General features: G+C 57.9%; 1 protein-coding gene across 3 annotated transcripts in view; it reads left to right on the top strand.

Moving 5' to 3' along the window:
• ABCC6 (ATP binding cassette subfamily C member 6) overlaps nt 1–11017 on the top strand; it is a 60691-nt gene that overhangs the window by 27930 nt on the left and 21744 nt on the right. For all 3 annotated transcript variants that reach the window (XR_006889560.1, XM_046668485.1, XM_046668486.1), the window contains 8 exons: nt 1701–1904; nt 3312–3458; nt 4592–4679; nt 5875–5950; nt 6948–7074; nt 7262–7438; nt 9540–9707; nt 10156–10330. Coding sequence is in view for 2 of the 3 variants with exons in the window: in XM_046668485.1 (XP_046524441.1) it covers nt 1701–1904; nt 3312–3458; nt 4592–4679; nt 5875–5950; nt 6948–7074; nt 7262–7438; nt 9540–9707; nt 10156–10330 (1162 nt within the window). In the remaining variant the exon portion in view is untranslated. The remainder of the gene's footprint in view (nt 1–1700; nt 1905–3311; nt 3459–4591; nt 4680–5874; nt 5951–6947; nt 7075–7261; nt 7439–9539; nt 9708–10155; nt 10331–11017) is intronic.

The raw sequence follows: 11017 nt of genomic DNA, 5'->3' as shown, positions 1-11017 counted from the left end.
AGGGCAGAGGCGGGGAGGGGAGAGATAGGGAGGGGAGAGGCGGGGAGTGGAGAGATGGGGAGGGCAGAGGCGGGGAGGGGAGAGGTGAGGAGGGCAGAGGTGGGAAGGGGAGAGATGGGGAGGGCAGATGCGGGGAGCGGAGGGATGAGGAGGGGAGAGGCGGGGAGGGCAGAGGCGGGGAGGGCAGAGGCAGGCAGGGGAGAGATAGGGAGGGGAGAGGTGGGAAGGGGAGAGATGGGGGCAGAGGTAGGAAGAGGAGAGGTGGGGAGGGGAGAGATGGGGAGGGCAGAGATAGGAGGGGAGAGGCGGGGCGGGCAGAGGTGGGAGGAGAGAAGTGTAGCCGGCCTGGTTTTGCCCAGGCCCAGCAGTGGTGGGAGCCTTTCCCATCACTCAGACCTGTGCCCCCCACGTCCCCCATCTCGGTGGATGGCAGCTCCATCTCTCCAGCGTTCAGGCCACAAACCAACCATGGGTCAGCACGGTCGCCTCTCATTCTCACACCCCATCTGTCGGCAAATTTGGTTGACATCACCTTTGAAACGCATCCAGAATGTCGCCCTGAGCCCCCCGAGCCCCACTGTCTCTCACCTGGACCACTTCAGCGACCCCTTCACTGAGTCCTGCTTCTGCCCTCGCCCTGGCCCCGTCCCTGCACACAGCAGCCAGTGGGCACCTATGAAACCACGTAGGTCATGTCCCTCTCTGCTCAGAACCGCCGTGGCTCGCGTGTCGCTCTGAGTCAGAGCCAAGCCCCCATCCCCTGCTCACTCGAGGCCTTTGCCCTGGCCGTTCCCTTTGCCCGGAACGCCCTGCCCCAGACTCCCGTCTCCCTCCCTGCCCTCCCTGAGCCTGGCAGCCCCCTCACCAGCCGCCCTGGGCACAGCAAGCACGCCTTCCCTCCACCTCTCGTAGCGTGTCCTCTGCCTGCGCACTTTCGTTCCAGAGTGCTGTCACTTGTCACCTGTCGTAGGGTGCACCTGGCTCTTCGTTTGTTCTCTCTCATTAGACGGAAAGGTTCCCAGAGCAAAGGATGCTGTGAACCAAGGAGTAAAGGAGGGAGCGAGGGAGGGAGGGAGGTGGCTCTCGTGGAGCCTGTCTCTCCAGCCTCCTCTCTGGCCTCTAAGACATTCTCCATCCGGTGGCCCCTTGAGTGATGCCCCTCGTGGTGACACACAGTGGCCCCCACACTCCTCTGCTGACGTTCAGCGTGATCCAGCGCCCCTCCCCCTCTTAGCCCCATCACACACCCTCCTCCGAGTCACGCTGCCCCTCCGTCTTCCCCGCCCACCTCCATCCACCATTCAGCGCAGGCCCAGCACCTCCTCAGCATTTAAGATGTAGCTCAGGTGTCCCCTCCACCTCCAGGAAGCCTTCCTGACGGCCCCATGCCCAGGCTGGTTCAGGGACTCTCGTCTTCCCTTGCTTTCGGGGGCTTCCCTCCGTTATGTCGCGTCTCCCCCACCGAGATGAGGGCGGAAACAGGAGGACTGGAGGAAGGAGCCTCCTGCAGTGGTCCAGGCACGAGATGACGGTGGCTCGGGCCAGGACTGTGGGGACAGAGATGCTGAGAGGCGCACAGCTTGGCACCTGGTTTGGGGACAGAATCATCAGGATTTGCTGGTGGCGGGGTGTGGCGGTTGCATGGAAGGAGATTTCCAGACTCATCCCCGCCCTGTCCTCTCCTCTCCCCTCTGTCCCAGGCAGAGCAGATGAGGCGGAAGGACTCCCGGGCACGGCTCACTAGCTGCATCCTCAGGCATGTGAGGACAGTCAAGTCTCACGGCTGGGAGGGCGCCTTCCTGGAGAGAGTCCTGCGCATCCGGGGCCAGGAGCTGGGCGCCTTGAGGACCTCCAGCCTCCTCTTCTCCGTGTCTCTGGTGTCCTTCCAAGTGTCCACGTTTCTGGTGACGTCACTCTGGTCTCCCTGCAGAGCATGGACTGCGGGAGGGAGTCCTGGGCGGGAATGAGGCAGGCGGAGCCCCCCACATCCTGGAGACCGGGATCTTAGCAGACCACCCTGGGCATCGAAACGTCCCTCCCCGGATCCTGCTCTCTCTCAGGGGTCCTTGCTTTCTGCTGAGTTAGCTCATCCGTCAAACCGCTCCCCCGAAGTGGCTGAGAAGGTCTGTCGTCCTTCTGAAAGCTCCGAGCGGCTGGAACTTCTGCTTCTGTGGGCGTGGGGAGGAGGTGACGGGTCAGGAAGCTGCCGACGTAAACCCCCAGGTCCACCTGACCCCGGCTGGCAAATGGCTACGGGACCCCCACCCCATGCAGTGTCTGTCCCACTCTTCTCGGATCTGTTTCATAAATTGCTGCTGGAATCGCCTTGGTAAAGTGCAGCTTCGACTTCGGTCACGTGGCTGCAAACAAACCTACAATGACCCCCACCGCTCTCAGACTAAAATCCAAACTCTTGGGGTCAGCCCAGGGGCGCAGCGGTTAAGTGCGCACGTTCCCCTTCTCGGTGGCCTGGGGTGCGCTGGTTCAGATCCCGGGTGTGGACATGGCACCGCTTGGCACGCCATGCTGTGGCAGGCATCCCACATATAAAGTAGAGGAAGATGGGCATGGATGTTAGCTCAGGGCCAATCTTCCTCAGCAAAAAAAAAAAAAAAAAAAAAAAATCCAAACTTCATAAGACATTCAGGGCTGGCAACAACTGGGCCTTATTAAACCACTGTTTCCAGAAGGATTTAGAACTCCAGAGGCCGTCTGCTGCCACCACCTCCATTAACACTCAGAACCACAAGTACCGTCACTTAGAAACATGAGGGCTCCCCAGATAGGGTCACTGGGTCACCATCACACCGAGTGACTATCACACGGAGTAACCGTGACACCAAGTGACACCTAGAACCAGAACATCACCGACACCTAGAACTGAACCACCCCCTAGTGACATCTAGAAGCACAGATGCCACCAATACCCAGAACCCTCATGTGCTACTGAGACCCATGACGTCAGCGTCATCTCCCACGGGATCCTACAACCCCAAGTCCCACCCGTGTCTAGAACCACAAAAAATGCTACCAAGATGGAAAAGTGTGGCATGCCAGAACCAACAGTTTCTGATACCTAGAACGAGGGCCACACACACAACTCCCTTCGTCAACACACTTGTGTTTTTTAAGAGAGCCTTCCATAGCTTTGTGCCCTAGGAACGAGGACTAGGGGTTAGCAGAATGTGAGGTGAGATCTGGATGGAGGGGAACCCATTCCAACATGGCGGCCTTGGCCACATGGGCCCCTGTGCCTGGACCTCCCCAGTCACGCTCACAGCTCATTGTCACCGCCCACGTGTCTCTCCCAGGTCGCGCTGGTTGTGTTTGCTGTCCACACTCTGTTGGCCGAGGAGAATGCCATGGATGCCGAGAAAGCTTTTGTGACCCTCACAGTGCTCACCATCCTCAACAAGGCCCAGGCTTTCCTGCCCTTTTCCATCCACTGCGTGGTCCAGGTGAGGCAGTGGCGAGGGGCAGCCGTCTTGGAGGAGCCTTGCAGGAGTGGGGCAGGCAGTGCCCGGACTCTGTCCACCCACCACCAGCAGAGGAGGTGGGGGGGGCGAGGAGGAGGCAATGAAACGGAGCAGAAGAGGAGGCGGGTGAGGCAGAGGAGGCAGCTAGAAAACGCCAGCAAACATCCTCGAATACACAGCCTCACTGCTCCAGCAATGCCACGTGCCAGAAGTCATTCGGTTCCCTGTTTATTCAAAGCAATTTTATTGTGTTTCTCTCCCTTTACTGTCTCTATTCATACTGTGCCTCCTCAGTGGGATGAAACTGAGAGCACTGTTCCTAGCTGCACCATCCCTGTTTATATGGTCGCCTCTTTCGTTACCAAAGATGGGTTTGGGGTTGGGAGTGGAGCTGGTGCCCTCAGGTGGACAAAGTTTGGAATCATTCCTGATAGTGGCCTGAAGGGTCCAGTTATGCTAATTAGGAGCGAGGAGGTGGGAGGTCACCACCACCATCATCCTCACCACGATCCTCACCACCATCATTACCACCACGATCATCACCAACACAATCATCCCATTATCCTCACCACCACCATCACCACCACCATCATCACCACCACCGTCTTCACCACTACCATCACTACCACCATCATCCTCACCACCATCATCACTACAACCACCATCATCACCACTACCATCATCATCACCACCGTTATCACCACCACCATCACCACCACCATCACTACTACCATCATCCTCACCAACACAATCATCCCATTATCCTCACCACCATCATCTTTACCACCACCGTTATCACCACCATCATCATCACCATCATCACCACCGCCACCATCATCACCACCATCACCACCACCATCATCCTCACCACCATCATCTTTACCACCACCATTATCACCACCATCATCATCACCATCATCACCACCACCGTCATCATCACCACCTCCACGTGCGTCCTTTTCTGAGACCTAGACAGCTTTGTGCTAATGTCTTGTAAATGAGCAGGGCTTGCTAGACAGGAAGCTTTCCCCAGCATCTTGAGACAGCTGACATGCCAAGTCTCAGTTCTTTTTTTGCTCTTCGGGCATGAGTGACCTGGGCTTTGGTTTCCCCAGGCGAAGGTGTCTTTTGACCGTCTGGCAGCCTTCCTCTGCCTGGAAGAAGTTGACGCGGAGGCCGTGGACTCAAGTCCCTCCAGATGCTGTGAGTGCAGAGTTCGGCAGGACAGGGTGTGTCAGGGAGGGATCTGGGGATCAGCGGGGCTCCCCCAGCCCACCACTGGAAAGCCAGGATCCCAGCTGGGGGGCTGCCAGCAACCAGACGGCACGTACGGAGCATGCCCTCGCTGTATAACTTGGAAACCGGCACCGCGATGCTGCCTTCTGCCCATCCTGGAACAACTGCTCATTGAGCGCCTACTGTTTCTGCCCGCCCTGCAGCAACTACTCCCTGAGCACCTACTGTGTGCCACTCTGGGTGTCCAGCAGTGAACATTTTAACAGACCAGGTCGTTGTCCTCCTGCAGAAAGTCCAGCTAGAGATGAGCGTGGCAAAGTAAAATCGGAGTGATTACGGGCACCATCGTATGATGAGACCCATCAAGTACGGATTCTCTGGGCTTCCCCGCTCTGCCCATCTATTTCTAACCATACACCTACGGGGCTGGTGACATCAACTGAACCGTTACGGAGGAAACACCGGCATGGCAGTTAAAAGCGTAGCTTGTGATGTTGGGCTGCGTGGGTCCAAATTCTGGCCCCGCCACCGACCCCAAGCTTGGTGACCTTGGCAAGTTATTAATCTCCCTGAGCCTCAGTGTGCCCATCTGGAGAATGGGTGTGATGACCTTCCCAGCACCTCTGCACAGAATTGTTGTGAAATGAGTTCGTTCAAGTACCGAACAGAGAGCAGGGCCCAGCACAGTCAGCGTTCAAGGAGGTTTAGTTATTATTATAACTATTATTAGAATAAAACCCCACAGAAGTCAGCACAGAGGCTTTTAAATAACCCAGAATTGGTGTCTCAGAGGCTACTCAAGGCTCTGTCCTGTTTTCAGCTGGGCACAGCTTGGTTCGACTGAATCTGTGTGATCCGGGCGTTCCATACCGGGCGCTGGGTTCAAATCCCCGGGCTGCCGCTCCCGGCTGGGTGGCCCTAGGCGGTTACTCCTCCCATCCAGGTCTCTGATCAACTCCCCACTGCCACTGCCAGGTGAGGCTGTGCGGGATTGTCCTGAGGGCCACCAGGAGACAGCGAGTCCCCAGCTCTCAGGAGCGGCTCAATTAATAGCATAGGGTCCGTGATGTCATGTGGGGGAGTTTCCTGCTGCCTCTGGGGGTCTGTCAGAGGAGGAGGCGGGCCGACAGCTTCTGGAGTAACTGGCTTTTGTGCCCCGTAGCGTCCGGAGAGACCTGCATCCGCGTGCACGATGGCACCTTTGCGTGGTCTCAGGAAGGCCCGCCCTGCCTGCACAGGTACAGAACGGCCTTCCCGTTGATGGGGGGAGATGCCAGAAGCTCCTGCAGGGTGGGTTCCCAGCCTGGGGCTGGAGGGTGGGTTAGCCTGGGCTGGTTTCCACTGGGGACACCCCAGGACTGGCCCTGGCGGACAGAGCCTTGGGACGGCAGGAGCTGCTGTGGGTGGAGGAACGGGGTGTCTGAGCCTCCCCCATCAGGGAGGGGACACCCCCTGCTCCCAAGCTGATGCCAGGGCAGGCCTGGCCAAGAAGAGCCCCGAAGCCCAGCCCTGCCAGCTGCACCCCCTCCTATCCCTCTTGTCTCACTCCCCAAGTCATTGTCATCTCCAGCCCCCCACTCTTTGGCTGGGCCTTTGTGACTGAAAACCCCAGCCAATCCCAGAACTCCCTAAGAAGGGAAAGAAAATACTCTGGGGCGTTTGTGTTGCTTGTCATTCCCCCCACATCATAGTATTTATTGAGTACTTGCTATGTGCCAGACTCTGCTCGAGGCACTGGGAAAAGAGGAAAGAAAACAGACAAGGGCACTGTGTCTTTAGGGCTGACATTCTGGTGAGAGGGATGCACAAACGAGAAATCAGGGTAAGGGGACAGAGGACAATGTCAAGGGACTGGCTTGTATAGTGAGAGAAGGCCTGGCATTTAAACAGGTTATAGTGAAGGGAGGGAATGAGCCTTGCAAATGTCTGAGAGAAGAGCTTTCTGGGCAGTAGGAACAGCAAGTGCAAAGGTCCTGAGGCAGGAATACGCCTAGCTCGAGGTTCCTCAGCCTCGGCACTGTCGACATTTGGGCTGGATAATTCTTCCTTGGGGGACTGTCCTGTGTGTTGCAGGATATTTAACAGGACGTTCAGTATCTACCCACCGGAGTCAGGCAGCAACCCACCCTAGTCGTGACAACCAAAAATATCTCTAGACGTTGTCAAATGACACTGAGGGGGCACAGCCACGGGCGGGGCCCTACCCAGGGACTCATCCCCATGCTGTGTCGCCAGGATAAACCTCACGGTGCCCCAGGGCTGTCTGCTGGCCGTGGTGGGTCCCGTGGGGGCAGGGAAGTCCTCCCTGCTCTCTGCCCTCCTCGGGGAACTGTCAAAGCTGGAGGGGTCTGTGAGCATCAAGGTGAGACCGCACCCCCTGCCTGTCTGCTACCATGCCCCCCCCGACTGTCCCAGCCAAGCTCCTCTCCCTTCACCCTCCCCTCCTTCCACCACCACCAAAAGCCCAATTCCCCCGCCTCCTCCAGAATCGCTCCCACCTCCGTCCTCGTGGGCCTCCCAATGGCCAGAGCGACCGACCTATGTTTTAGGGTCCCGTGGCTTACGTGCCCCAGGAGGCCTGGGTCCAGAACATGTCCGTGGTGGAGACCGTGTGCTTCAGGCAGGAGCTGGACCCGCCGTGGCTGGAGAGAGTCCTGGAGGCCTGCGCACTGTGGCCGGATGTGGGCAGCTTCCCTGCAGGGCTCCACACCCAAATTGGGGAGCAGGTGAGCCTTGGGGGGCCTTCTTGGGACAGGGAGGCATTGCAGTGGGGGGCCATTTGCTTCCCTGACCTGTGTGGGAGGGACAAAGGGGAGACGGGGCGACAGGGACATGGGGGAGAAAAAGGGCCCAGCTTAGGGCCAAGCACACAGTCGGTGCCTCATAGTTGTTAATGAGTGAATGGTTGAAAATAAACACAAAGGCAGAGACGTGGCAGAGAATGGTGGGCTCTCTAACAACTCGGGGTGAGGGGACCTGGGATCCTGTGCTGCCCTGCCCTGCCTTTCTGGGTGACATTGGTCAAATGGCTTCCCCTCTCTGGGCCTCGCCAAAGGGTTTGAGCAGAGATGCCCAATAAACAGGATGTATGCGTCTGGAGCTACAGATCGGGCAGGGTCGGCAAACTGCGACCCACAGGTCAAACCCGGCCCACCCTCTGTTTTTGTAAATAAAGCTTTATCGGGACACAGCTGTGCCGAGTCATTTACAGGTGGCCCACGGCTGCTTTTGCACCAGGGCAGAGATGAGCAGTTATGACGGAGACCGCGGGGCCCTGCAAAGCTTAAGATAGTTCCTCTTTGGCCCTTTACAGAAAAAGGTGGCTGACCCCTGGATTAGGGCATCAAGTAGAAATGCAGGGGTCAAAGTTCAGGAAATGGGGGAGGTTTCGGGAGAGGAGAGGGCCCAGGAAAGGGAGGTGCCCCCTCAGGGGCTGAGCCAGCCTCTGGGGCGGAGGGCGCGGCTTCGTGGAGGCCGAGGGAAAGGTGTTTCACAAGGAAGGGGGCGGCCGCTGCCCTCGCCGTCTGTCCAGCCGTGTCACATCCTAGACCAAACATGTGCTCCCCTGGAACCCCCTCCGCCCGCCGCCTGCCCAGTCCCCGTGATGGATGCTCCATCCTTCCGGAGCTCAGATCCAAATGCTGGGTGTGGTCCTTGATTCCTGTTCTTACACCCACATCTAATCTATCAGCAAATCCTCTCGGGTCCCCCTTCGAGGCAGACCAGAATGTTCTGGTCCCATCAGCCACCAACTGCCCCCTAAATGGCCATAGCAGCCCCTGGCCGCCCTCCTTGTTCCCGTCCTCACCCCTGAGAGGCTCATCCCAGCGCAGCAGCTACAAGGATTCCGTTCAAACACAGGTCTGACCACGTCTTTCCTCTGCTCCAAATCTTCCAGGGTCTTCCCGTTTCCCTCAGAGTCAAAGCCGAAACCCTGACCATCACTGACAAGGCCCCCCACGATCAGGCCCCAGTTACCTCTCTGAGCCCATCTCCCATCACGCTCCCCCTTTCCCGCTTCACTCCAGCCGCGTAGATTTCCGCCATGTTCCTTGAACGCCCAAGCACGCTCCCACCACAGGGCCTTTGCACCTGCTGTTCTCTCTGCGTGTCAGGGCTCTTTCTCGGGAGTCCACAAGGTGCACCTCTCACTTGTGTCAGGTCTCAACTCAAATGTCACCGTAGTGGAGTGGCCTTCCTTGCCCGCCTTTGCCAGCACAGCTACCCTGCTCCCTCAGCATACCCTCCACCCTTCCCCTGCCTTATTCTTCATAGCACCTTCCACTGGGCAATGTATTTCCCTTGTTTGCTTATTGATGACCCCCTCCCCATGTTAGAGTGAAAGATCCACAAGAGCAGGGACTGGGTTTTGTTCATGGCTCTGTCCCCGGAGCCTGGAACACTGCTGGTAGATAGTAGCCATGTGGTGAATAGGAGTGGAATGAGTGAATGAATGAATGCATGAAAATAAGGACTGAAAACCTCCCACTGGATCAGTTAACAGAGGAATGACTGGTGTCCTTGAGGAAGGCTGTTGGTGGGGAAATGGGAACAGAAGCCAAACTCTGGTGGAGGGACCAGGGAGTGGGAGGCAGAGAGAGTGGACGTGGGGCATGCAGACACCTCCTCCAGGCAGCCTGCCTGGAAGGGAGCAGGGCGAGGCTGGGGGATGTTGGCTGGAGAGCACGTGTTGACAGCTGGGATGTGGCCCCAGGGCACAGGCGCAGTGAGCTGTACCTCATGCTGAGGGGCAGACGTGGCCCCCGTCGCACCGGCTTCACCCAGCAGCCGTAGACTCGGGTCCCTGTCCCTCTCTCGTGGCCACAGGGCATGCATCTCTCTGGAGGCCAGAAGCAGCGGCTGAGCCTGGCCCGGGCCGTGTACCGGAAGGCCGCTGTGTACCTGCTGGATGACCCCCTGGCAGCCCTGGATGCCCACGTGGGCCAGCACGTCTTTGACCAGGTCATCGGGCCCAGTGGGCTGCTCCAGGGGACGGTGCGTTTGGGAAAATGTGTCAGAGAGCACAAGGCAGAGACCAAGAAAGGCCTCTGGTCCAGTCCTAACCCAAGGCCATCTCACCCCACCCTCCGAGAGTCCGGTTTTCCCCTTTGTAATGGTCAGCTTTGCTGTGACAATGCTACATAACAAAAGACCCCCAAACCTCACTGGCTCACAACAGCAGTTACTTCTTGCTCACAAATCTGTGGTTAAATGACCAGCTCTGCCTCCTGTGATCGGCCAGCTTCAGGTGACCTCCGTGTCTTCTGGTTTCGAGACACAGGTTGAAGGCTCCCCTCTATAACTCTGTGGGGACATGCTGTTTTCAGGAAATGCAAGAAGGGGAGCTGTCCCCGCTCAGAGCCCAGAGACCCTGCCCGCCCCTCCCCCCGTTCTGGAAGACGGGTCAAGCACACGAGTGTGACTTCCACCCCTTCCTGCCCAGACACGCATCCTCGTGACCCACGCGCTCCACGTCCTGCCCGAGGCCGACTGGATCGTGGTGCTGGAAGACGGTGCCATTGCAGAGATGGGTTCCTACCAGGAGCTTCTGCGCAGAAAGGGGGCCCTGGTGTGCCTTCTGGATCGAGCCAGACACCCAGGAGCTGGAGGAGAAGGAGGTACTGACTGGACTTTGCTGGGTCTCTGTGCCTGCCTCTGCCATCCACGGAGAGAAGGCTCCAAGGGTCCCAGTGGCATGAGTGGAGTGCTCCGGCTACACTCCCTGCAGGCCCAGGCCTGGAGGCGGCCGGCTCTCCCAAGAGGCCACCATCTCCTTCATAGGAGCCAGTGGCACCAACCACAAGCCAGGGGCTGTGCTAAGAGCTTTGATGAACATACACTGTTTCCTTTGATCTTCACAACACCCCATGAGACACATATGATTATTGCTGCCATTTTACAGATGAGCAAACTGAGGCAACAGAGTTAAATAATTTGCCCGAGGTCACAAGATTAGAACTTGGGTGCATTCAGTTCCAGAGTCTCTGCTCCTAACTGCTAAGAGACTGAGCGAGATGGCCATTTGGTGCCTAGAGGCCAGGAGGCCCCGACACGCCAGCGAGGGCCGCTGAGCATCCAGAGAAGGCAGTGCCCCCTGAAAGAAGGACAGTATCCTGGAAGCGGAGTTGCCGTTCCCAGCTGATCCACATGCATGATAAAGATCAGCCCGTGCACCTCTCGAACATTCACTCACTTAATCATCACAGTGACCTCCTGAGGTCACTACTGTAATTACCCCCATTTTACAGAGGAGGCACCGAGGCCCAGAAGTCAGGGAACTGGCCCGAGGTGACGTGGCTTATGAG

This window comes from Equus quagga, chromosome 7 (genome assembly GCF_021613505.1).
Source record: "Equus quagga isolate Etosha38 chromosome 7, UCLA_HA_Equagga_1.0, whole genome shotgun sequence".
NCBI classification, from domain to species: domain Eukaryota; kingdom Metazoa; phylum Chordata; class Mammalia; order Perissodactyla; family Equidae; genus Equus; species Equus quagga.
This window is presented reverse-complemented; position numbering and strand designations above follow the sequence as displayed.